Source organism: Typopeltis vanoorti, chromosome 5 (assembly GCF_054136105.1).
Source record: "Typopeltis vanoorti isolate ZY-2024b chromosome 5, IOZ_Tvanoo_1.0, whole genome shotgun sequence".
Taxonomy (NCBI): Eukaryota; Metazoa; Arthropoda; class Arachnida; order Uropygi; family Thelyphonidae; genus Typopeltis; species Typopeltis vanoorti.
Window position 1 is genome coordinate 44,055,357 of NC_143553.1, and position 27,585 is coordinate 44,082,941.

The 27,585-nt window shown below is 34.7% G+C and overlaps 1 protein-coding gene across 1 annotated transcript in view; it reads right to left on the reverse strand.

Annotated features, from left to right (window-relative positions):
- Nucleotides 1-27,585, reverse strand: part of Bub3 (mitotic checkpoint protein Bub3) — a 94,862-nt gene that overhangs the window by 50,251 nt on the left and 17,026 nt on the right. The window contains exon 3 of the mRNA XM_090392387.1: nt 13,331-13,400. Coding sequence (XP_090248513.1) covers nt 13,331-13,400 — 70 coding nt within the window. The remainder of the gene's footprint in view (nt 1-13,330; nt 13,401-27,585) is intronic.

Below are 27,585 nucleotides of genomic sequence, written 5' to 3' on the forward strand. Positions count from 1 at the left end.
GTCACAATATGGTTCACAGTTTGTCTCTGAGCTTCACAATCACAATGCAGGGATGGTTGTTTACCCCATTTAAAAAGCATATCCGCACATACACCATGACCACTTTGTATTCTATTAAGCTGAGTCCAGGATTTTCGTTTGAGGTGTGAGCAAGCATCAAAACTTTCTTGTAATTCATTGAGAGAAAATTTTGTGATGTCATCTGTATGGCTCTCCCACTGTTCTTGCCACTTTTGCTTCAAGTCAAAGTTAGAATGTAGTGGTAGTAGTTGGGCTAATTGTAGTGGTGGATGTCTTGATCTCAATCGTGGTACACTCAAGTCTGGGAGATCTAAATGTATTGGCAGGGCTGTGTTCTCCAAGATTTTCTTATACTCATGTAAGAGCCTTAGTCCTGCGCAGATTCGGTGGAACAATGTTACTAAGAGCTGGAAGCCAGTGTGTGGGCGTTGATTTAATTGTGCCAGAAATCAGTCCCATTGCATTATTTAGTTGGCTATCAACAAGTTTAACATGTGTGCTATTTAGCCACACTGGTGAGCAATATTCAGCAACAGAGAAAACTAGACCAAGAGCAGTAATCCGCAGATTATCGGCTGTTGCTCCCCAAGTCGTGCCTATTAGTTTTTGTATTATGTTGTTAGCAGAAACGTTTGTTAGGTGTTGCTTGTAAGAGAGCGTGCGGTCTAGGGTAATGCCCAAGGACTTCGGAAACTTATTGTGTCGTAGTAAACATCCTTCAAAGAAGATATGTAAAGTGACATCTGCCATGTGATTATTAAGGTGAAAGCTTGATACTTCTGCTTTGTCTGGATTGAGCTGGAGCCTCCATTTTTTATAATATTCACTAGTTTTCAGATCTTTTGTAAGTACGTCTTCAGCCTGACTCATGTTTTTGTGTCGAATGGCAATTACAGTGTCATCAGCATAGCAGAACTTGCGTGAGATGGTAGCAGGCAAGTCATATGTGTATAGGTTATAAAGTAAGGGTACCAATACTGACCCTTGTGGAAGACCATTATTAAGTTTTCGTTGTCGGGACATTTTATTTCCTAATATAACTTGAAAGAAACGTTCAGTGAGCATGGAGGAAATTAAGTGTGCAGTCCATTTACATAGGACAATGCTAAGAAATTTGTATATAAGACCTTCATGCCATACTGTATCATAGGCTGCTGTTAGGTCCAAGAAGACAGCTGATGTTTTTTCTTGCTTCTGAAATCCAGCTTCTATGTATGATGTTAAAGTGAGCACTTGATCACAGCAACCACGTTTTTCTCTAAAACCAGCTTGCTCAATCAGGACATGCTGCATAATTGGTGTGGACAATCTGTTGTACAGAAGGCACTCTAACATTTTATAGGTGCAACTCAATAAAGCAATAGGTCTGTAACTTTTTGCCTCCTGGGGTAGTTTTCCAGGTTTAAGAATAGCAACTATTTTTGACTTCTTAACTGGCTAGGTAGTCGGCCAGTCAATAATATATCAGAAAAGAATTCACAGAGCCATTTTATAGTATTTGGCCCGCTATTAATCAGAAATTCAGGATGGACACCGTCGAAGCCTGGGGCCTTGCCTGCTTTGATATCTTTTATGACGGCTTTTACTTCATCTATAGTGAAGATTGAGGCATATTGTGAGAAAGCAGGCATTTATTTTTAAAGCTCTAAGTTCTTTCTTAACTTTCTTGGTATGTTTACGGTCCCTAGGTGCTCTTGACATATTAACGATTTGATCAGCTATTTTCTCAGGGGAGATGATTGTGCTTTTCTTTTAGGTAGATTAGTTGTGGATAGTTGTTGGAGAAGATTCCAAGCATTTCTACTTGATCGTCTGAAGTCAAGGTTTTCAACCGTATCAATCCATTTTGTTTTTCGAGATGAGTTCAGGCTATGTAGTAATTCATCTGCTATTTCAGGATCTTCACTTTTCAGGAACTCTCTGTAGAGATGTTCACTCTCTTTATTCCATCCAGGGACATAATCTTTTCTGTAACCTCTAGGGATATATTTTTTCGCAGTTGATATGATTGCTCCTACAAATCTCTTGTACTCTGCAACTCTAGCAGGTATCCACCGAACACATTTATCCAATTCATTCGCAAAATTTCTCCAATTTGCTTTTTTAAAATTCCAACGCAGTCATGGAAAGTGTTAATTTTAAATCTTCTTTATATATATTCCCTCTTTCTTTATATATATATATATAGTATATTAACTATTTAGTCTACCGGCTGTGCCTTTGTTAATAATGATACTATATACTTATGAGGTGAATTATTATATAAATCTCTTTTACTAACAATTATTTTTATTTTGACTCCGAGTGTCCCTATATGTTATTGTATTGCACAAAAGTTCACTCCAATTGGTGCAATGACTCTAACTCTCTCTTTCAGAATCCAACTAATCATTGACTCAAAACCAAGTACAAAATAAACACATTTAATAAAACTAAAACAATATATATACACTTCTAGCAATAATACATAACTATAACTACAGATTATATGGATCCAAGGCCTTATTTAAAAATATAAACTTACTCTTAAGACTAAACACTTTTTCTTTCACAATCACAAAAAAATGTTCATAGTCTTTTTCTCTTTCTGTTAAGGCTCTTTTTCAGAAGTTATACAGCTTTGTACTTCATTTTCAGGATCCTTTTCATCAATCAATGTAACACATAAAATTCTTGACTAAATCTTGTTTCCTTTTAGTAGCAATACTCATCATATCAGGCATCCTTAATACCAATAAATCTTCTTAATCAATATATTTTCTAAACATTCACTTTCAGGCATCCTTAATACTTATAGAACTTCCTTATCAATATTTTCTCTAAGAAAAACATTCACTTTAGAATGTAAGCAACAAGTTCTTCTTTCATTCACAATACTAAATGACAGTCTTAACTTTTTCCACTTTAAAAAAACTTACAGTTTCAAGATTTCCTTTTATTCATTACTTATTCCTCCTTGAAACCTATTATTTCCACTATTCCTTTTTCGGAATACACTATAAAATTTCTTCCGACTGCCACACACAAAAAAATCAAGTTCCTTCCAACCTGAATATTTTTCGGCCAGTCTTCTAAAAACTTCCGAACGCTCTCTTGTTTACAACCGTTACTTGGATATGCAACGCCTTCCTTGTCAGCTGTCAATCACACATCAAATCCTCTCCGGGAGCATGCGCACTCCACAAAAGTCAGAAACTACGCACTGAAACAAAATGGCTGACTCGCTGTATCCATTAGCGCTAAGAGAAAGTCTTTCACAAAACACAAAATTCAACATTTTTAAACCACAACAAACTTTCTTATAAGTAACACAAATATTCAGTTTAGTAAGTACATCAATTTTTTTACTTCTTTACATGTTACTTCTAATAACATTTTCATAACGAGCACATCACAAGTGCAGACACTGCGTGTATGAAAACAAAACTAACAAGCATAATTAATACGTAAAAATATTCAGAATTTTTAATATGATTATTTTTACAAAAGGATCTTGCTATAGGTAGTATCATACCAATTTCCAGTAACACCGGTCGATGTTGACTGTGTGGAAAGTTAGAAAGTACATATCGTTTTGCTGGTAATGTTTGCCCTTCTGTGTTTATTGAAACAAAACATAAGTCTGGATTAGACTCTGTTTGCCATGCTGATGATCTAAAGGTGTTTCTATCTTTGGCATCAAATACAAGGTGTATATTATTTATTTCTGCCCATTGAACGAGGGTAGTCCCGCAGTCATTGTTATCACGGTACTTCCATTCTTCATGATGGCTATTAAAATCACCAATCCATACTGTTGGATGTTGATAAGTAGGTATCACATCTATAGACCATGATGTTAAAGGAAGTTTATAGACATTGACTATTGTTATGTTGTGAATTTTCACACTCGCAAGATGGGTATTGTTATCACATCTCGTTGTCAGGACCGAAGTTTCTATATCATCCTTGATATATGTTGCAATGCCATAATTCCGGTGGTATGTAGCACCAATCAGAGTGTAACCAGTTATTTTTCCTCTTCTATTAAGGTTCTTCGTTTTCAGCATGTGTTTCTTGAAGAAGCATCAATGTTATTTTCTTGTAGTATTTTGCTCTGTTAATTCCCTCGATATTCAGTTGACACATTTTAAGACCTGCTAAACAAACTGCCATCTCTTGGTCTACCTACCACTCTCTCTGTAATCGGTTGCCAGCTTCCTTTCTGATCATTCATTGCATGTCATGGTTGATGGCTCCCTCTCTTTTAGCTTCACCACCAATGCAGGAGTGCTTCAGAATGCTGTTCAATCATTTACCCTCTTTCTCATTTACATAAATGACTTACGCTCAATCACCACTAATCCTATCCACAGCTTTGTGTTGTAGATAGATAATATGCACAGATAGCCCAAGCTTCAAGATCATTTACAACTAGTGCCTTAAACATTAACCTATGTATCAGCTTTCAGTGGGGAGAGGTGGGGCAAGGACAATCTGGTCATATTCAATGCCACCAAAAACTGAATCTTGCCAATTCTCTCACAAAAGAAATCTCAGCTCACATTCCCTTACTCTCAGTAACAGAAATCACTATTTAATCACTAGATAAGATAAGATCTCTCTCTCTCTCTCTCAATAGCTTTCTCAGCACCCAAAAACATGAGCACCCTCTTTCACTCAAAATTTTACAACCAACTCTTAACTACATACAAATCCCAAATCTGCCCATTCTTAGAATACTGCTCACATGTTTGGGACAGAGCACTTAAAACTTCTCTAAATAAATTCTTAATGATGTCCAAAAGAGAGCAATTCAACCACTATCTCAGATGCAGTGTTTCAGCTCCATGTTTATTCTACAGGCACTTCAATGGTCAGTGACCTACTGAACTGGCAACCATCATTCCTCCACTTTCTGTTCCATCTGTTAATATAAGAGCAGCAGCTGCCCAGCCCCTCTTTTCTGTGCAACTTCAAACAAACCAAACCTTCTTTTCTTCTCTCTTTTATTCTGTCTACTTCTGTCCTCTGGAACAGTTTACTGCAAGGTGTATTTCCAAACTACAACCAACATCTCTTCACAAAAAAAGTCAATAAACTTCAGCCTGACTCCTACCTATAATCCAGACATGCCACTGATGTGCTTATAGGTCCTTCAACCTCTTATGTATGAGATCAATATATAAAATCACAAAACTAAGTGAAAGTGCTCTCTATGGTCACCTGTTGGCAGACTAAGTTATAAACTGGGATCTCAAAATATTAGTGTTCTTCATATTTTGGGAAGTTTTATGCAACTGTATTTATTCATATTAGGCTGATTTCTGAGAGAAGTTATAGATTCTAAAAACAGAATTCCTCTTCTAAATTTACTGCAATGGAGCATGGTCTGCAAGGAGTACAAAATGGGGAAAAGAAGTACTATGAACACCTAAAAGCAGGTAGCCTTCATCTTGAAAGTAATTTAGTTTGTCTGAAAACACAAATAAGAGATCAAAAAGTAGATACATGAGCACCCCAATGGTAGTAAACAATCAGAAATTAGGTAATCTGGAAATAAGCTGTGATTAATTTTAAAACTCTAAAATTGCAAAAATTCTGTAAATCCATTTTTTCATTTATAACATTTTCAAGGATAGGATTCAATCCATTCAACCTTTTTTTTTTTTTTTGCATAATAATTTATAACTTTTTGTTGAATAAACTGTAGTTTTTGCAGTTATTCTTGCATAATTTCTGAAAAACCAGGAACCAGAGTTCGATGGTTCAAGTCACTAGGTACTTTACCAGTGTTTAAAAACTATTTGATTATAAATGAAAATAAAAAAAAAGGTTAAATTTATTATTTCAAGCATATTTTATCAGTTCTATTGAGGCTGGCTATCTTCACTTGGAAATTTCCATTTTTTTCTTTTAACATTATACCATTTCAGAGCATATTTAGTTCCATTTTCTAAAAATTTATTAAAAAGGATAATTCTTACTGTTAATTTCCTTGTCTTGAACTAACCGTTATTGATTTTATATTTCATCCAATATTTACTGTTTCTTTTTTGTAAAAACTTAATTGCTTTATAAATATGGGTTGTGTTTTCTAATTTATTGATATAATTATTGATGAATTTTTTCTATAAAGTTTACTCGTCTTTCTCTTTTTTTGTCATTGCATTCTCATTCTATATCATCTTGTAATTTTCCTTGGGAAAGCCATTTAACATTTGTTCCCCCCCCCCTACAATTACATTCCTGATTTCACCATTCCACATTTAGAACACAAGTTGAGAGAAAAAGGATTAGCAAAACAAATGTTGTCTGCCAAGTTGGCAGGAAAAAGACCCAGAGGAAGACCAAGATATAGGTGGATTGATCCAGTAAAAAGTATCATAGAAAACAGAAATATAGGATCTGATAATGTTGGAGTCAAGTCTTGACAGACAACAGATTGATTTGGAGGAAAATTGTTGATAGGAAGTTAGTAATGACGTAAGTTTTTCATGTAGTACTATCATAATATCCTATACACCCCTTGAGGGTACATGTCAGGAATTTGATGATAATCTATTTCTTTTATTTATATTTCCTTGATATACATTTTTTTTTTTTCTAAGTTGGTACATCTGTCACAAGCATCTATGTGAAATTGCAAGTCATTCTATCAAGTAGTTTGTTTTATAGCTGCCTCTGTAAAAGAAGGTTTAACGCCAAAAGAAATTCATTTGAAGTTCACAAAAGTTTATGGGCACTCTTCTCCTTCGTTTTCGACAATTAAGAAATGGGCTGCCGAGTTTAAACGTGGCCGTACCAGCCTTACAGATGATTCACTTGAAAGATGCCCAAAAAGTGTAACAACACCAGAAATCATTGATCAAGTGCATGATATGGAATTGGATGACCGGCGAGTCAAACTTCGTGAAATTGTTGAGACTATAGGCATTTCAAAAGAATGTGTAGAATATATTTTGCATGAAGAATTGCATATGAAAAAGCTCTGCACAAGATGGGTGCGCACTTGCTCACAGTAGATCAAAAACGCACTTGCATGAAAATCTCTGAACAGTTCTTGGAGCGTTTTAACAAGAATAAAACTGATTTTGTGCATCGATTTATTACTATGGATGAGACTTGGATTCACCATTACACACCAGAATCCAAACAACAGTCAAAACAGTGGACAGAAGCTGGTTGTTCAGTCCCAAAGAGAACAAAGTTGGTTCTATCACCAGGAAAGGTCATGGCATCTGTGTTTTGGGATGCTAAAGGCATTTTGTTTATTAAATATCTTGAAAACGGTAAAACAATAACTGGGGAATATTATTCTGATCTTTTAACCAGACTAGACGAAAAAATTTGTGAGAAAAGACCCGGTTTGCAGAAGAAAAAAACCATCTCTGATCAGGACAATGCCACAAAAGTGTTATGGCAATGGGAAAATTAAGGTTTTTCTTCGAATCAAGAGGTGATTGCAGCTGTAGAGAGGTATTTTGCAGATCTTACTGAGAACCACTACAGGGACGGGATAATGGTGCTGAAGCATCACTGGAATAAATGTATTAGTCTTAAGGGAGATTATGTCAAAAAATAAAAATAATTTTGAAATTATAAATTTGTTTTTTCATTGTTAGGCTGAGAACTTTTCAGATCACCCTCGTAACTATTTATTTTACCCAGAATAAAAGACAAATGACTTAGATAAAATTAAACCTTTATTAGCAATTTTTTTTTGCCTATGTATCACATGCATCATCAGCACAAATAAATGAAACAAAATACCATACAACTTAACAAAAATCAATTTTCACAGTGCCATGACAGCTTTAGACTTAAAACTAGGAAAGATTTGCCGATTGAAAAGGTACCATTATGTCTCATAAGCCATTAGACTTGTTCAAGTCAGGAGATGTAATAATGCTTTATAGATTTTTTTTTACATTCTTGATTACAACATCCTGATTTGAATGGCATACATTAATCTCACTTATAGAATATGGTACTTCTTAAATCTGCTGTTTTCAATTTTTTTTTTAAACAAAAGGAATTAACTGATCATCTGTTACCTCACTAAAGCTGTCATCTTCTTTTAAGATGTTAATGTAATATTTATGGTACTTTTTTTTTTTTTTGCTGATGATACCTGTGATACAGAGACAAAAGTTTTACTAATAAAGATTTCATTTTATGAAAATCGCTTGTCTTTCAATCGGTGATTTTTGTTAGTGTATTTCAATTATTCATTCCTATTTTATAAAGGATAAGTACTAATTATCATTTGATTTTCTTTTCTTTATCCATTCTGGCGGTAATGTGATATCTCCTATGATTAAATAATGTTCAAAATCACTATTGTATCATTTCTTAATTTTGCTAGTTTATTATTAACTATCAAAATAGTCAAGAACTGATTTTTTTTTTTTAATCTCTAGCTGCCTAGATAAATTTAGTGTCTCTCTCTTTCACCCACCCACCCACCCACCCATACACACACAAACTATCAATTATTTAAGTTAAGATATAGGTCATCATCATTAAATTCATGAAATGTATTCTCAAAAAGTGTACAGGATACTATGACAGTAAAACATGAAGAACTAATATTACTAAATTTTTATCAACAATTGTCTTGAAAATTAGTTATCTTTCAGAACTACAATATTATCCGATTTTATATTTCATTCTTCTAAGGCACCTTCTTACTGCATCAATCCATCTCGATTTTGGTCTTACTCTGAATCTTTTCCCTACTATCATGACATCAAGCATCTGTGTTACTAACCTTCCCTTTGTTTAAGTGATCCACTATGTGAGATTAGCTCCACTCACACATTCCTGAATGCTAACACATAATGAGCACCATGCCAATATCTTCATTTTTAAGATAGTATCCACCCATGGATACTATCTTTTTACTGCCCTAATTTTTCTCACAACTCTCATATCTGCAGTCTCCATTCAATGATCAAATGTATTATTCATAAACCTAGCTCAGATCCATAAAGCTAAAACTGGTTTGATATACATTTATTCAGTTGACTATATATAGCCTTTGCTAATTCTGTTGTCCATTTCAATATTTAATTTGACATCTTCCCTAAAAATTAAATCTAACAGCTTGATTGCTTCACTTGTTCTAGAAGTTCATTCAGGAAGTAGCTGACATTTTCAATGTTCCTGTCTGTTTTCATTCTCACTCTCTCTTTCAACTGCTGATTTTCATGCCAAATTTCTTACAAAAAGTTATTCAATTTAATTAGCAAAGCAAACCGCAAAGACTTGTAATGGATTTATTTCAGGTATAAACTCATCTGCATAAAGTAAAGAGCTGAGATTAGAATCTCCAATTCTGATACCAGAATTGGATATGTTAACTAATTCACTAATATACAATGAATTAATTCAAGATGTTAAAGATGCCAAGCTATTTTAAACCTGGTTTTACTCCATTTCCAAATCAAACAGACAAATAAGTCAAGTTTGCGCCTGGATGTATTGCAAGTCTAGGTGACCCTAAAGTAGTACAAGTCTAGGCAACTCATGGTAAAGGTGGAATAAGCTCTGATCACTATTCTTAATATTTACCCTTAATGCAAAGCCCATCTCCTTGAGGAGATGTATGATGCTATGCATTAAAGGCAAGGGCTACTACCCAGACCGGTTTCGACTTTTATTGAGGTCTCATCAGTGGGAGCCAGGCTTAGAAATACCAAGGTTAAGTAATACAGAGCTTATAAGTATTTTACAAAATACTTTTTGTTTAAAAAAAAAAATTGAAAATAGGGGATTTAAGAAGTACCGTATTCTATAAGGGAGATTAATGTATGCCATTCAAATCAGGATGTTGTAATCAAGAATGTAAAAAAATACCAAAGTTAAGTAATACAGAGCTTATAAGTATTTTACCAAAACAAGTTACCATAAGGTGCTTTGACCTTATTAATTTTTTACCTTGGGTATAATATATGTTAAAGATGCCAAGCTATTTTAAAACTGGTTTTACTCCCTTTCCCAAGTAAGCAAACAGACAAATAAGTCAAGTTTGCGCCTGCATGTATTGCAAGTCTAGGTGACCCGTAAAGTAGTACAAGTCTAGGCAATTTGTGGTATAGGTGGAATAAGCTCTGATCACTATTCTTAATATTTACCCTTAATGCAAAGCCCATCTCCTTGAGGAGATGTATGATGCTATGCATTAAAGGCAAGGGGCCACTACCCAGACCGGTTTCGACCTTTATTGAGGTCTCATCAGTGGGAGCCAGGCTTAAAAATACCAAGGTTAAGTAATACAGAGCTTATAAGTATTTTACCAAAACAAGTTACCATCTATCTCTCATCCTGATATTTTTATTTAATAAGGTCAAAGCACCTTATGGTAACTTGTTTTGGTAAAATACTTATAAGCTCTGTATTACTTAACCTTGGTATTTCTAAGCCTGGCTCCCACTGATGAGAGCTCAATAAAGGTCGAAACCGGTCTGAGTAGTGGCCCCTTGCCTTTAATGCATAGCATCATACATCTTCTCAAGGAGATGGGTTTTGCATTATGGGTAAATATTAAGAATAGTGATCAGAGCTTATTCCACCTTTACCACAAGTTGCCTAGACTTGTACTACTTTATGGGTCACCTAGACTTGCAATACATGTAGGCGCAAACTTGATTTATTTGTCTGTTTGCTTACTTGGGAAATGGAGTAAAACCAGGTTTAAAATAGCTTGGCATCTTTAACATATATTATACCCAAGGTAAAAAACTTTCTACATTAATTCAAGATGTTTTTGCCAAGAGTTTGCTTTATAGCTTCAGATTATGCACATAACTTTATAATGGAGTGTGAATGTACAATATTATATATACAAACTGAGTATAGTAAGTATTGTAGTTTTAAGCCATCATTAATAAGCTTGTGTTGACTAATTGTACACTGCCTATTAAGTTATCCTTCAACATTGATTACTGTGAGGTGGCATATTATTAGTTATTAGTGCAGCTGAAAGATAAGTAATTTTTTCATATTTAATTATTAATATTAGGTTAACTGTAGATTTTTTTTCCCATAAGTATGTCTCATTCGGTGACACATACGCATAAATTTAATTTAATTAGTTTGTAAGCAAATCTTGTATTTTTGTTTAGATATGATATTGTCGGTAAGTCACCAATGTGTGGTAAAGCAATGGTGGCAAAGATGTCGTTGCTGAATAATTTGAATTTATTTGATTTTGTACAGTGCATGTGAGATGTATTTGTCATGAAAGTTAAAGGATATGTGGAAGGAGAGCGAAATTGGTAAGTGACTGTGTATTAAGTGTTTCAAGAGCGAGTGCCAGTTGGATAGCAGTATCGACAGTAGAATAGAAAAATGCTAATGTCAGAATTAATACTGAACGGATATCAGTGGAAATACAGGAGAACAAAATGGACCTAAATAAGAAAAGAGCATGCTTGCATGTTATACCTTCACAGGACAAAGTGCAAAATGGAAACGTTGCAGAGGTGGCAAGAGATTAGCATGGCTGAAAAGAGAAAGAAGCAGGTGGTCCAAAGTAAGAATCGAGATCACGTGAACAAACAACAAAAACAAGGTAAGGAGAAATTATGTATGGAGACTATGATCAGATGAATATACTTAACAAAAATATAACCAAACCATATTTCCCTGGTACAAAATTTGTGATATTAGTCATCCCATACAGATGCAGAAACGTAAGGTGAAAGAACTAATTTTCTTGGTTGGTACTAATGATCCGAGAAGTGAAAATATTCTAGAGGGAGGATGTGAAAGAGTTGTTGGATGAAGCAAGACAGAGAGTTGAAGTTTAGAAGGCATATTGTATTGCTAAGGTTGTTCATAAGATTATTTGGCTATTGAAGAACACACTAACAAGTAGAGAAAAGAAAGTTATTCTTCTTTATAAGGGCTTGATATGTCCACATCTTAATTACTATGATCATGTCTGGTCTCCTGGGTTTCTTGGAGGATGAGGAAGTAGTGGAGAGGATTCAGAAGCAAGTGATCAAGATGGTGAGTAGTTTGTGGAATGTTTCCTATGAGGATAGATTGAGAGTGTATGGATTGCAGAAGTTGACAGGCAAAAAAGAGGGGATATGATAGAAACATTTAAATTACTTAAAGGGTTTAATAGCATTGATGCAGTGGAAATGTTTCATAACTTGGCTAGAGGGTGCAGAGTAAGAGGTTATCCTTGGAAGTTGAGTAAAGGCGTGGTTAGTAAGGGTGTGAGTACTAGATGTTTTTGCTTAGAGAGTGATGAATAAATCAAATGGGTTGCCAGTGTCAGTTGTGAGTGCTTTGTCTGTTAACAGGTTTAAGGAGAGGCGTGACAGTTTGTGTCTCCTGTCATGAGTCTCTGTTCTGCCTTTAGTACAATTCAAGAACATCCAGACTATATTACATTTTTGGAATCTGACAACTCTGGCCTTGCTTCTCACGCTACTGCCACTAGGCACAGAATTCTTTTGAACCAGAAAAAACTTCTCTCAAGCATGTTCAAATTCAATTATCTTTTCTTTTCTTTTGAAACATGCGAAATGCTAATAAATTATCCGAACCTGATCAGACTGTATGCCAATATCCAAGTTTTGGCAAGTGATCACTGTTAATTGTTTAAGTTCTTTTTTATATAAAAAAACAATAATAATCTACACAACTTACTACACTGTTCTTTTGAACTCACATACTTCAGCTGAAGCCAAGACACAAGTTAATATGCACATGATTTATGACTCATTATTTTGATATATTTAATAGTCCATCTCCCTGATGATGTCCATGTAACATTGGATAAAATATATTGTAGTTTTTCAATAATTCTATATAATTTTTGTTACAAGTGTAAACCATGAAACTGACTTGAACAGGTATATTTAAAACAATATGGATTTTGATACTGATCATATAAATGAAGTCCAGTGTTGTGAATTTTTAGTTTTTCACTCTCTACAATATTGTGAGCTGAAAAAAATGGTAATGCAGTTATGGGGTATTTTGGCAGTTTATAATAGTATGCAAACTAGTTAAACAAAATATCTGCAACAGTGAGAAGTAACTATTTTATATGCAATATTTGAAATGGCAAAAAATGCAAAATTAAATTAAAATTTGCATAATTTAGATGCACAAGAAAATAAGTAATCTTCTTGACCCTATTTTTGTATTTATCTGTGAAATTAACTCATGCATTAAGCTGTGTATCAAAATTAAAACACAGTATAAATACATTTGAGTATACAATGAAAATTTAACTAAAAGAATGTATTTATAAATATCATAAAAATTAGTCAATAATATAGAATGAAATAATTCTTTACTCAACCTGAGCTGGAGTTAAAATCAAAGACTTTAACTTGATGGTCTAATCCTCCACTCCAAGCATGAACAGCATCCTTAAAATATAACAAAAATCAAAAACAATGATACACACACACACAGATAGAGAGAAAAATTATGAAGATTTAACATTTAACTGGTCAAGAGAAAACTCATGTTTCTTAAAATTTAATGAAAATCATGGTTAACAGCAGAAAACATACCACCATGATACACTGCTTAGTGCTCAGAAAGTATCCCTTGAAAAGAAGGCACTAAAAGTTCCTTGTTAGGTCTTTAGATATTTTGGAACTGTTGCTCTAGAGACAAAAAAGAACTTTTTCAAGCCCTTCCAGCTGTGATGAAATTCATCTCCCACCTAAAGAAATTTGCAAACGTTCATGACTGCACTGGGATTCAAACCCATGACTTACTGGATAGAGAGAAAGGATGTTATCTACTATGGCAAACAAGGCCAGCAAACATAAAATCTTTATTTCAGCTTCTACATCATGAGCAGTATGATTTGATTATTCACTGATACTATTCAAGGTTCTACATTATTTATTTATTAAGCAACAAATCAGAACATTCTAATTTCTGATAGGTGATGCAACTTTTCACTCATGATTAACAGTCTGCTCATAACATTTCAGATCATTTGATGTCCATCATTAACACCAGCTTAGCAATTTGCCATCCCTTTGTTTACCTGCTACTGTCTGTAAACAGTTTCTCTTCAGACCTCTCCACCAATGCATGAATGTCTGTTCATCTGACCTGTTTCTCCTATACCATTTCTCAATGCCAGCAGTTTCCATGATGGAATGCTCCATTTTCCTAACAAATCTATATGACAAACTTCAACTGTACAAACATTGTAGACGTCGATATCTAACTAATGCCTTTTAAACACAGACATTTATAATACCATCAATAAGGCATGGATAACCTCCTCACTTTCAAGACTACTAAAATATAATCCTACCTCTTTCTAGAAAATTTATCTCTAGAATAAATTTTCTAGAAAAATTTATTCTAGCAACAAAGATTTCAATTCATCTTTTCTTACCTATGATAAACACAAATCACTAGAGATAGAATTGGATTTCTTTTCTTGGACTGGCATTCATTATAGCCTTTCCTGGCAAAAACATATCAATAGTTTTTCTCAGGCTCAAAAAACTTGACATTGTTTTCTTTTCAAAATGCAATTTTTCGCCTTTCCAGATAATTAACTGTACAAATCCCAAATCTTCCCAACCTCAAAATACCATTTTCATGTTTGGAGGTGGTGACCCAGTCTCCATAAAAATCTGTGATGCTACTCAGAGGAAAGTGTTTTGCAGATCCTTCTATCAACAATTCACCCAAAAGTGCCACATTAGATAATCTCTCAGTCTTATGTCTCTTCTACAGGTATTTTAATGGATGCTACAGTACTATCTGGCATCTACTATTCCTCCACTTTCAACTAAAAATGTTAAAACATTCTATTCTCAGGAACAGTCTTCCTCACAGACTGCTACCCAACAACCTCTAGCTTTTCAAGAAAAATATCCATAGGTACTTTCCTCCTTAAGTACCAGTATGCTATAGATTCTACAATCACAAAGCCTCTGTCACTAACTCTGATACTTGAGCTACCTTCTCAGAAGTAGCAAAGTAACTGAAGTCTAAGTCTGTACAATACAGTCCTTGAAGATCATTATAAATTAGTGCATGGCACAGCTTACCATCTAACTTGAACTTTCCCCTTATGAAATTCATATTGTGCAATAGCTAGCTCAATGAAATGTGACAAGATTTCCAATATATATATATATATATATGGCGAAAGTTTTTTTTTTTTTTTTACCTTGGTTCTACTATACATTAAAGATACCAAAAAAATTATATACTTGGTTTTAATCTTTTACCCAAGGAAGCAAAACACTATTTTGCACATGAAATATATTCACGTCTGAGCTACTTGTATATAGAGGATAATGATTTCACATCACTTGCCTTAGTATGTAGTATCCCATAATGCAAGGCACACACACCCTTTTGGACATGTAAAATACTATGCATAATAGGAAGGGCCACTACCCAGACCTGTTTCAACCTTTATTAAGGTCTCATCAGTGGGAGTCAGACCTGGGAGAGATACCAAGGTTAAAGTAATAAAGTCATATATATATATATATATATATATATATATATATATATATATATATATATATATATATATATATATATATATATATATATATATATATCCTGGATATATATATAACAGGACATATATATCCTGGGTCTGGCTCCTGCTGATGAGACCTCAATAAAGGTCAAAACTGGTCTGGGGGTAGTGGCTCTTCCTATTATGGGAAGGGCCACTACTCAGACCAGTTTTGTCCGAAAGGGTGTGTGTGTCTGCTTTGCATTACATACTAAGGCAAGTGATGTGAAGTCATTAGCCTCTAATATACAAGTAGCTCAGATGCGAATATACTTCATGTGCAAAGGATTAAAACCAAGTGTATAATTTCTTGGTATCTTTAATATAGTAGAACCAAGGTAAAAAAAACTTTCAACATCTTTCTCTCATCCATTTTATTAATAAGGTCTAGCACCTTTTGGCTACTTGTATATGAGATATACAATCTCTCCCAGGACTGGCTCCCACTGATGAGACCTCAATAAAGGTCAAAACCAGCCTGGATAGTGGCCCTTCTTATTATGCCTACCATTTTACATGACTGAAACATTGTTTTGCTTCCTTGGGTAAAGGATTAAAACCAAGAATATAATTTCTTGGTTTCATACCCTGGTAACAATCAAAATGTTACCACGGTATAAAGTCAAATTATATAGAAAATATTCATATACAAAATTCCTGTGTGTGTGTGTGTGTGTGCATGTGCATGCATGTACCTAATCTAGCCATAAATAATCAACTTTAATCTTTATAAATATAAAGATTCAATAAATCTTTAATCTATCGGTAAATTATTTACAGCTTTCAGCACACATAAACCACATGTATAATGTGCATATGTGGCACTCAATGTTCGAAATATCTCCCTTTTGCCTTCACACATGCCCAAAGCCTTTGAGGCCACATGATATCGATGCTGGCACTCACAACATCCAATAGAAATGCTGCCATTACTCACTCTAAATCCACCTTCAGGGTGGTAATGTTGGGGTGTCATTTCTTGCAGACTATTCTCTCAAGCTCTGGCCACAATTCAAAGTCCAACAGATTAAGATAGGGACTTCCAGACAGCCAATCAGATGGTGATATGTGGTTGGGCACATTTGCCTCCAACCACTATTGCAGAGGCAGAGTCCTGTTGGAAGGTCTACTACCTACCATGAAACAATGTGTTGTTCAGGGATCGTACCACAGGTTCCAGCATGGTGTCTCGATACACTTTGGTGGAGGTTTTGATCCCTTTCTCACAGAAATGCAACTTGGATCCCCAATATCACTCCCCACCAAACCATCACTGACGCAGAGTGATGATCTCTCTGAATCCTGGCTGTTATGGCATGTGCTTGTGCAACCATCTGGGGAAGATACCTGCTTGTTTTGGCAGTTAAATGACTCTTCAATTGTGAAAATCTTCTCATCAGTGAAGAAAATATCTCTGTGTCTGTTGTTTGCATACTGCTGGAGAAGTACCTTTGATTTTATCACCCTCTACTGAATAAGTTGTGGTGTTAAGAAGTGTCCAGTAGAATGACGATAGGCTCGCATCCCCAGGTCAACAGTTAGTACACATGACACCATTCTCTGTGAAACATTCATCTCTCACAACATAACTCTCTGCGTTCTCACAGGATTACAGCAAAGGCATGCCTTAACAGTCCTCACAAGCCATTGAATCCTAATGCAGCATGGTCAACCTGTTCTTTGGTGGTCAGATACATCTTCTATGTTGTTATAATGGGTAATAGTCTGATACACAAACATCCAACTGATCCCAAGTGCTTTTAGCGTGTTGAAAATAACAGGTATCTGCATTCCAACCTTGTGAAGTGCTATTACAGCTACACGGTTCTCATAATCTCTCCACTGCATGTTAACCTGTACAGCTGTAACAGTAAGTTGTAATAACAGTATTTATGGCAAGACTGTTATAAGTAAATATTTCTTGTGTCATGATAAAATCTCACCAGGGTATGAAAGTTATGATTTTATCAAGATGGTAGTTTTGTTCTGTGAGCAATAGCAAACATGTTTATGGTTTGTAAGGTGTTTCTGCAATAATTGATTTCTCATTATGAAGATGTATCCCAACTTCCTTACTCAATAGACATCTATGCCAAATGATTTTCTCTGAGATTTACTGAAGGTCAAAGTTTGGAATATAACAAGTACTAGTATTTAAGTTTACAGATCTGGAAAAGGCATGTGACAAGATGCCAAGAGAAAAGCTATTTCAAAAACTATAATTATATCATACAAATAGGACATTATATTGAAGCAATACAGTCTATATTTGAGTTGTAAGTCAGCAGTTAGAATTCAAAGAGGCAGGAAGATAATCTGACATAAAATCAGGAGATAGTATAGGTAGGCCAATGGTCTTTAGGGGTATGATGCACCTTTTTTTAAAACTTTTATATTTCTGTCACCATTTTGTTACAGATAAGTGGAGTCTAGTGTCTCATGACATACATAACTGAACTCCATCAGGGCTGTATCTAGTTGATGCCATGATAGTGTTCCGACCACATGGTTATAAGTGATTATAACAAATGTTTTAATTCAAATAGTTCCAACCACAAGATTGGAACACTGCTAAATTTCAGAATCATTCATAAATTCATTATCTTAGATTTCAATTGTCCTCAGTGATTGTTTCATCACCCGTGCATGCATGTACTGGATTTTCTGCACTTGTGGAACTCAAAATAAATCAAATGAAATCATCATCTTAACATGAAGTCCCATTACAGAACAACATTTCACCAAATGAATGAATGAAACCGTTTTGTTCCTCTCGTTAAACTTTTTTTATTACTGAAAATTTCTATTTAAAATTTTTGAAAAATGATGAAAATTTCAATTTTTGTTTCTACTAGGTGCATGCTAGATTCATATCTAAAAATGTATTTAATAATGAAAATTGTTTTACATGTTTACAATTTATTATAATCTAAATATTAAAAAAAAAAAACTTTTATAATTATTTGTCTTTAAATAAAATATAACTTCTCCCAAACTGCTTAGAAGAATGTATGTTGTTATTATTATGGGTAACTCCATGGAGTTCTAACAGACTGATCGAGGAAGGACCTAAACATTATGCCAAGCACTATCCAACATTTTCACAGTATCTATCATACTTTGCATTGAACTCATTCAGAGTCATGGTATTCACAACAGACTCTGGCAACCTATTCCACTCATTCACTGCTCGATAAGCAAAAAATTTACTTCTAATACCGTTGTTAACTATGCTCTTGCTCAGTTTCCAAGGATGACCCCTAGTTCTCCCACCACCAGACCAACTCTGACAAATTTTCTATGTTTTAATCTTGTAAAAAACCCTTCAGTAATTTGCATGTCTCAATCATATCACCCCTTTTCCACCTGTCAACCAATTTGTATAATCTACAAATCTTCAACCTGTTCTTGTAAGGTTCATTCCATAGACCTGTGCCATCTTGATCACTTGCCTATGGATCCTCTCTGCCTCTTCCTCATCGCCAAGAAACCTAAGTGACCAGATCTGCACCCAGTCATCAAGATGGGATCTTATCAAAGCTCAATAAAGAGAAATAATAACCTGTTATCCTTTCTTGTCAAAGTTTATCCTGTTATCCTTTCCAACAAAGTAATTCAATGAGCTGTTTTAGCCATTTTTCTATATACTCTTATACTCTCTCTAAACTTTAACTCCCTATCCACTTCTTCTTATTGTGCTATCTTCTATCGAAGGCCAGCGACCATCTTGGCAAACAAACTGCGTTCTTGTGCTAATCTGAGCAGTTGTGCACTGCTCTTTCCTGTCCACGTCTTGATGTTGTCAAACCATGATATTCTTTTTCTTCCTCTAGTTCCTTTGCCATCAATTCTTCCTACCAAAATAGTTTGTAGAAGTTGGTATTTGCTGTTTCTCATGATGTGTCCAAGATATGATGTTTTTCATTTCTTGATTATTTGTACAAGATGTTTAGCTTTGCCAATGGATTTTAAGACATCTTCATTGGTAATTTTTTCTGTCCATGATATCTTTAGCATTCTTCTGTATAGCCACATCTCAAAGGCTTCGATTTTCTTGATGGTTGTCGCCTTCAATGTCCATGTTTCAACTCCATAGAGCAGAATAGACCACACGTAGCATTTCAGCATTCGGCATCTGACTTCCATGTTTAGGTCTTTATTGCAGAATAGTGTTCTCATTTTCATGAAGGACTGCCGTGCAACTTCAATCCTTGTCTTTATATCTATTTCTGGATCCCACCGTTCATTAAGCCAGCAACCAAGATATTTATATCTTGACACTTGATCAATATTTTTCCCATTGAGTGTCAGTTTCATTGATGAGGCTGGATGTTTGCTGATGATCATGTATTTTGTCTTGTTGATGTTTATATTTATTCCCATTCTCTGGCTTTCTATGTATACTCTGTCAACGAGTTTTTGGAGATCCATAATGTTATCTGCATATTCAATTAAACTATTATCTGATATCTCTCCATCAACCACCCTCTTATCCACCTCACCAACCTTATATCCATCCCCATGTGCTGCAGTTTATTGATTAGAATTCCAGGTGGTATCCTGTCAAAGTCCAGAAGTATCCTGTAAACCTTTATCCAGCTCAGCTGTCACTGTATTATAAAACGTGAGCAAGTTACTGAGGAACGACCTACCCTTTAAAAAACCATGTTGCCTCCCCATACAGTATCCCATTTCTGTCTATCCATTCCTGTATTCTGCTCCTGACCAACTTCTCCAGTACCTTGACAACAACAATTCCTGATTTGCTGATCAGTTGGTAATTTGCATCATCAGTCTTGGAGCCTCTTTTATGCAATGGAACTATTTTTCCCTCTTTCCACTCCCTTGGGACTAACTTGAGGCAGACTTAGATTAAAAACTGTGGTCAAAGGCACTAACAATTCCCTAGCACCTTCATGTAAGACTCAAGCTGGTATACCATCTAATCCCATAGCTGTATTCACATCAAGGTTCTGTAATATGCTATGCACCTCCATTTTATTTACCTCAGTTCCTACATAAGTCTTTACCTCTCTCTCTCGTTACTGAAATATCTCCATATGGATGATATACTCTTGCAAAATGTTTACTTAGTAGGGAGGTAACAGAATTCTGTTACTCAATTCTGTTACCTCCCTACAATCGGCATTCATTAAAATCATTCTGCCATAAACATTCTTTCTTTTACTTGCAACATATTGAAATAACTGTTTGGGACTATCTTTGGCCTACACTGCAAATTTCCTTTCATACTCTGCTTTTGCCTTTCTTACCACACTGGTTATCCTTCTGGCCTATACTTCATACAGCTCATGGATCTGCTGGTCACCGTTCTCCTCAAATTCTCTCCACAATTTTTTATATTTTTTTGTAGCTCCAGCTTAATGATGATATTCATCCATTTAACTCCCCACATGATTTATTCTCCTGACTCTAGGTATGCAATCTGCCATTACTTACCTCAAACACTCCCACATCCCATGCCCTCTCAATATCCAGCCCTTGCAGTTTTACATGCCATGGCAGTAATCCAAGCAATCTCTTAAGTTTATTATATTTACCACTAGTTACAACTCCACAGATACTCTCTCTTAACTGAAAATTCCACACATTCCAGGGTCAAGGCCATATGATAACTCTTATCAGTTGGTGGCAATGTGGTCATATTGGCAAGACACATTTTCTGATGCAATTACTAAATCTAGCACTCTCAAACCCTAGTACATTCCATTATATGCTGCCTCGGATAATTATTCTTTAGTATCTGCCCTTCAATCATTGAACTTATTTGCTGATGCCTAATACCCCCCCCCCTCATCCTTTGCAACTCCTGGTCTATAAAAGCAACTAATTGTATATTTTGTTTTGCTAACCAATATCTCGCACCAGTTGGTGCCTGGAGTGTGCTATTCTCACTGGCCTGCAGTTGCACTTCATCAGCTATCATCAATAATACTTCTCCCATTCTTTTCCCCTCTATCCTTCCTGAAACCCTATACCCTTCATACTGTATCCCACTAACTATATCATCATCTTCTGTCAGCCATGTCTCAATAATGCCAATAACCTTTGGCCAGGATGAACCGCAGTGAATCTTGGTTGGAGGTTATATTGCAAGTGCCCATGTAATTTGGCAATTGCGTGAAATTAGCGATTTTATTTGTTTTGTTGTGTTTTTCATCAGAAAATTAGAGTGTATTAGTGTAGATTTTCGTGTTTTTAGAGTATTAGTATATTTCTAACATTTTTATCGTGATATTGTCTTTGTATGTCGGCATGTCACCAACGCGACGAACAATGCCGGCAACGACCATGTTGTCTACCAATTTGAATTTGTGGGATATTATTCCGTGCAGTGTATGCGAAATGTATGTGTCGAGAAAATTAAAGAATATGTGGAAAGATATTGAAATTAGAGAGAGAGAATATGTATTAAGTGTTTTAAAAATGAGTGTCTGTTAGGTAAGAAGAACGCAACAAATACTGACGATAATTATGTTAAAAATGTCGAATGTGCGGACGTTGAAATAGAAGATAACGAAATGGATATCAATAAAGAAATGGCATGCTTAAATGTTATCCTTCATAAGGACAAAGCGTGAAACTGAAAAACAGCAGAAGTGGCAAGAGTTAAGAAGGGCTGAAAAAAAGAAAGAAGCAGATGATCTGAAAGAATATTAAGACTGACCAAACCAACAAGAAAAACAAGTTAAGGAGAAAATTATGTATGAAGACTCAATAATCAGGGAAGCACTTAACAAAAGTATGACAAAATGACTAGAGCAAATTCAAGATATTAGCCATGCCATCCGGATGCAAAAAGGTAAGTCAAAGGAAATGATTGTCGTGGTTGGTACCAATGATTTGAGAGCCACAAAGTTTTCTATGATTTGTATAATGCGGATGGACTGCATCTGAATGGTTTTGGTGTGTGGAGAGAGAGAGTTCTGTTCCCCGAGCATGCCGACATGAAAATTCAGAGAAACTTAAAACAATTAGGGTAGAAGCAAGTGAGTTTGTATGATGGCAACCATGAAGCGAGTGAGTGTCAGAATGACCAAGTGAGGAATCTAGTCTCTCAAACAAAAATATCGAATAGGGTAGTCAATTCAGAAAGTAAAGGTGGGCAGGGGAATAAAGTGATGTTGTTTCTATGTACTAATGCCAGAAGTATCAGGAACAAGGAGGAGGAGGAATTTTTGGTATTAGTGAGACTTGGCTAACAACAGATGATGTAGTTACAGGGATTGAATGTGAAGGGTTAGTATTTTCAGGGAGGACAGAATGGGAGAGGAGTACGGCTGATGACAGCATTTAATTGCAACCAAAAAGAATAGGAAACAGGCAGGAAGGTGGCTGTTCACTAGAATCAATCTGGTGTGAGATTAAAGCCAATAAGACAAAATATACAGTTGATTGCTGCTATAGGCCAGGGAGTTCCACGGATGATCTGGAAGACATGCATCGCCAAATTAGTATGAGTACAAGTCAAGTGATTATTATGGGGGACTTCAACTATGGAGATATAGACTGGAAGGAAGAAGATAACATGGCAGAAAGGAAATTGAATTTATACTCCTGCTGAGAGAAAATTACTTAAGGCAGCATGTGATGGAGAGGACTAGGAGAGTATTGGAACTGGTCATAGGATCAGAAGAGCTATCGATAACCAAGGTAACAACATTGCTTCCAATTGGTGAAAGTGACCATGCAGCCTTGACTTGGGAAATTGTAAAACATGAGGAATATTCTATCAAGAAGGGATATTTGTGGAACTAAAAGCCAGGTAATTATGACCCTTCGGAGTAAGGATGTTAATAGTGCATAAGATATAGTTAAGGGTCATCTAGAGGAAGCAGTATTAAATTGTATACCTAGGGTAAGGAGGGTTAATCAGGTAGGAGTTAGATGGATGAGTAATATCATTAAGCTACAGAAGAAGAAAATGCTGTGGAGGGTATATAAAGAGAAAGGTGACCAGCAAACTAATGAACAGTACAAGACTCAAGCAAGAAAGGTGACCAGCACTGCAAGAAAGGCAAAATCAGATTATAAAAAGAATTTAGCCGAGGAGGCCAAAGGAAATCCCAAAGAGTTCTTTCGTTATGTGACAAGTAAGAGGAAGAATGACTATTAAAGATTAACCTTAATGAGTGGTCTCAGCTCTTGTAGAGCGACACTCCCTTGGCACCCTACAAGAATGCAAATTCATTCTTGGTAGCCAATTATAGACCAATCAGTATCTCAGGCATGGTGGTAAAAGTACTAGAAAAATTGGTCAAAAAGAGAATTCAAGAATGGGTGGATAAAAATATGATACTGTATGAGGGGCAACATGGCTTTGCAAAGGGTCAGTTATGCCTTAGTAATTTACTAACCTTTTATAATAGACTAGCAGCAAAGTTGGATAAAGAAAATGGCTATACAGTAATCCTGTTACTTTGCAAAGGCATTTAATAGAATACCACATAGAACTCTATTATGCAAATTAGAACAAATGGGGATGGATATGACACTGGTTAAGTGGATAAGAGGGTGGCTGCTGGACAGATATCAAAAAGTGGTATATGGAGGCAAAAACAAGTGAACCAGTGGTGTGCCACAAGTGCTGGGACCATTTGCTGATGATAAGAAATCAGGTAGAGTAATAGTTAATCAAAGCGATGTGGAGATCTTGCAGGACAATTTAAATTGGCTGTCAGTATGGGCAAAAGTTAATGGATGTCAGTTTAATGTGGAGAAATGTCAAGTTATGCATTTTGGATAAATAGATTACAAGGCATGTATTAAATTGATGGCATTGTACTCCAGGAAATAGATGAAGCTAAAGATTTAGGGGTGGTGGTAGACAGAGAGTTAAAGTTTAGAGGACATATTGCTAAGGTAGCCCATAAGATTACTTGGCTAGTGAAGAACACATTAACAAGTAGAGATAAGGAAATTGTAATCCCTCTTTATCATCATCATACGTATCAAGGATTTAGGCCTAGTATGGCCTGTTCCGGCCTTAGAAGTCATCGTTGAATCGTTTAAGAGGACGTCCTGGTTTTCTTTTTCCTAATGGCTTGTACTTTAAGGCTTGTTTTGGTAATCTTTCTGTTTTCATTCTTTGAACGTGTTCCATCCATTTGTTTATATTTTTTATTTTTTTCAATTACTGGTTCTTGGTTTAATTCTTTCATAATATCTTCGTTTCTTTTGTGATCAAATAGGGTATACTTTGCAGTTTTTCTCATAAACTTCATTTCTGCTGTTGTTAATCTTTGTTTGTCTTTTTGTTTTATTGTCCAGATTTCGCTTCCATACATTAAGACCAGTAGGGCTAATGTATTGTATACTTTTAGCCTGGTTTGTTTTTGAACTAGGTTTGGTTTAAATACAGAGTTAATTACTCCTGTTATTTTTAAATATTTTGCAATTTTTATGTTTATATCTTTTTCATTTTCATAAGTGATCATACATCCTAGGTAGTTAAATGAATTCACCTGTTCTAAGATCTTGTTATCTAATACTATTTTAGTTCTTGCTGGATCTTGTCCTTTAAAGGCCATAGTTTTTGATTTTTCCGTTGATATTATCATACCATAATCTTTGGATATCTCATTTAGATTTAAAATAGCTTTCTGTAAGTTATCTTCAGAATTTGTAATTATTATTTGGTCGTCTGCAAAGAGGAGAGTGTTTAAGTTAACTGTAGGTGAAAGTTTAATTCCTTGATGTAAATTTTTACTCCATTTTATTATTATTTCATTTAAGTAGATATTAAAAAGAGTTGCTGAGAGGGGACATCCCTGTCGGACCCCTTGGTTTATCTCTCTTGTATATGATAGCTCTTGATTTAATCTTATTTGTATTTGATTATTTTCATATATACTTGTGACAGCTTTTAGGATATTATTTGGTATTTGTCTTTCTTTTAATATGTTAAATAATATGTTTCTTTTAACTTTGTCAAATGCTTTTTCAAAGTCAATAAATGCAATATGTGTTTCTAAATTATATTCTCTTCTTTTCTCTATTATTAATTTTAGGCAGAAGGCTGGGTCTATACATGATCGTCCTTTTCTAAATCCATTTTGTACCTCTAGAATAAAGTTTTAGGAATATTTCATTAGTTTGTTATTTAAGATTCTGCTGTATATTTTGTAACATGAATTTAGTATACTGATACCTCTATAGTTTTTAGGGTCATCTCTATTACCTTTCTTAAAAATAGGAATCACAATTGCTTTTTTCCATTCTATTGGGAGGATACCAGTTGAGTAAATTTTATTTAAAAATAATAGGAGTCTTCCTTTGAATCTTGTTCCTGCGTATTTATATAGTTCTGAACCTAGCTTATCTTCTCCAGGTGATTTTCCGTTTCTTGTTTCTTTCAGGCTGATTTCTAATTCTTCTTCAGTTATTTCCTTTTCATTTTCGTTAATTGTTTGCTAGTTGTCTTTTTTAAAATATTTGTGTGTCCACAGTTCTGTGTAGTAATTTAGAAATTCTTCTAATTTCAATTCAGTGTTTAATTTTATGTTTTCTTTGGTATCTGCATTTAGGTGTTTCAAAATCGTATATACATTGGGTCTTATTTTATATAAATCATGTTCTAAATTAGAAACAAATTTATTCCATGATTCTCTATGTCTTTTTCTGACTTCTCTTTTAGCTATGGCTCTTATTCTTTTATATTCTATTTCATCTTCTAATCTTTTACTGCTTAACCATTTGTGATAGGCTTCTTTTTTCTTTTTGATTATTTCTTTGATTGTATCATCCCAGATCTTCAGTTTTTTTCTTTTATTGAATTTTTTGGTCTTTCCTAAGCTTTCATTTGCTGCTGCATTTAGTATCGTTTTTATATTAAGCCATTCTATTTCTATTTCTTCATTTTGTTTTATTTTATCTAGATACTGGTTAATTCTTTGTTCATATAGCCATTGTACATTTGTGTCATTCAATAGTCTAGTTTTATAAACAAATGTTTCAATTTTTCTTTCTGTTCTTGTTACTTATAGCCATTTAGGTGGTAATCTTAATTTTATTTTAACAAGGAAGTGGTCACTGCTTATTTCATATCCTCTGTAAACTCTAACATCTAGTGAAAATTTTGATGTCTTTTCATTTAATATGAAGTAATCTAATATTGATTTCCATCCTCTTGCTGCCCAAGTATATTTATGTATGTCTTTATGTTTATAGAAGGAATTCATTATTTTTAGGTTATTATAAACTACAAAGTCAATCAATTTTTTACCATTTCTGTTTAGAGTGTGTTCTCCATGTATTCCTATATTATTATTAATTTTCGTGTTTCCAATTCTTGCATTTAAGTCTCCTGCTAAAATTATGTAATCATTTTTATTTATTTTATTATATATGTTTTGTAGCTGATTATAAAAATCAATATTATCCTGTTCTCTTCCTTCTTCTGGGGCATATAAACCAATTATTGTTAAATAGCCTCTATCTATTTTTATTCTAGCTTCTATTATTCTTTCATTCCATAATTTATAATGTTTTAACTGTTTTGAAAGGGAGTTATGAATCCAAATCATGACTCCTGCTTGTGCTCTTTGGTCTCTGTCGACTCCACTGTATATCACATTAAAATTTTCAGTTCTCATAGTTCCTTTTAATTTCTTTTTTGTTTCAGTGATTACTGCTATTTTAAAATTTCTTTCATTTAATAACTGGTCTAATTCTATTTCTTTATATGCTATTCCTCTTACATTCCAGTTTGCTATGTGTATTATATTTTGTCGTTTCCATTTTCGTTTTCCCTTTTCCATTCCAGGGTCGTTTCCCATAGATTCAATCCGATTATCTTTTTCTGTCAGCTTACAAGTATGGTTATGTTCTCCATGTCAGGGGACTAGCCTGACGATGGAATAGTTCAGTGGTAGGGCTGCTACCTTAAGGCTTCTGAACTCGCCTTCTTCCGAATTTAAACCCATAAGAGGAATAGGGTATATTGAAGGGGAAAGGGTAGATTATAGAAGAAATATAGTAAGGTTTATAGAGAGGACATAGTTGTAAGGCCAGAAATGAAA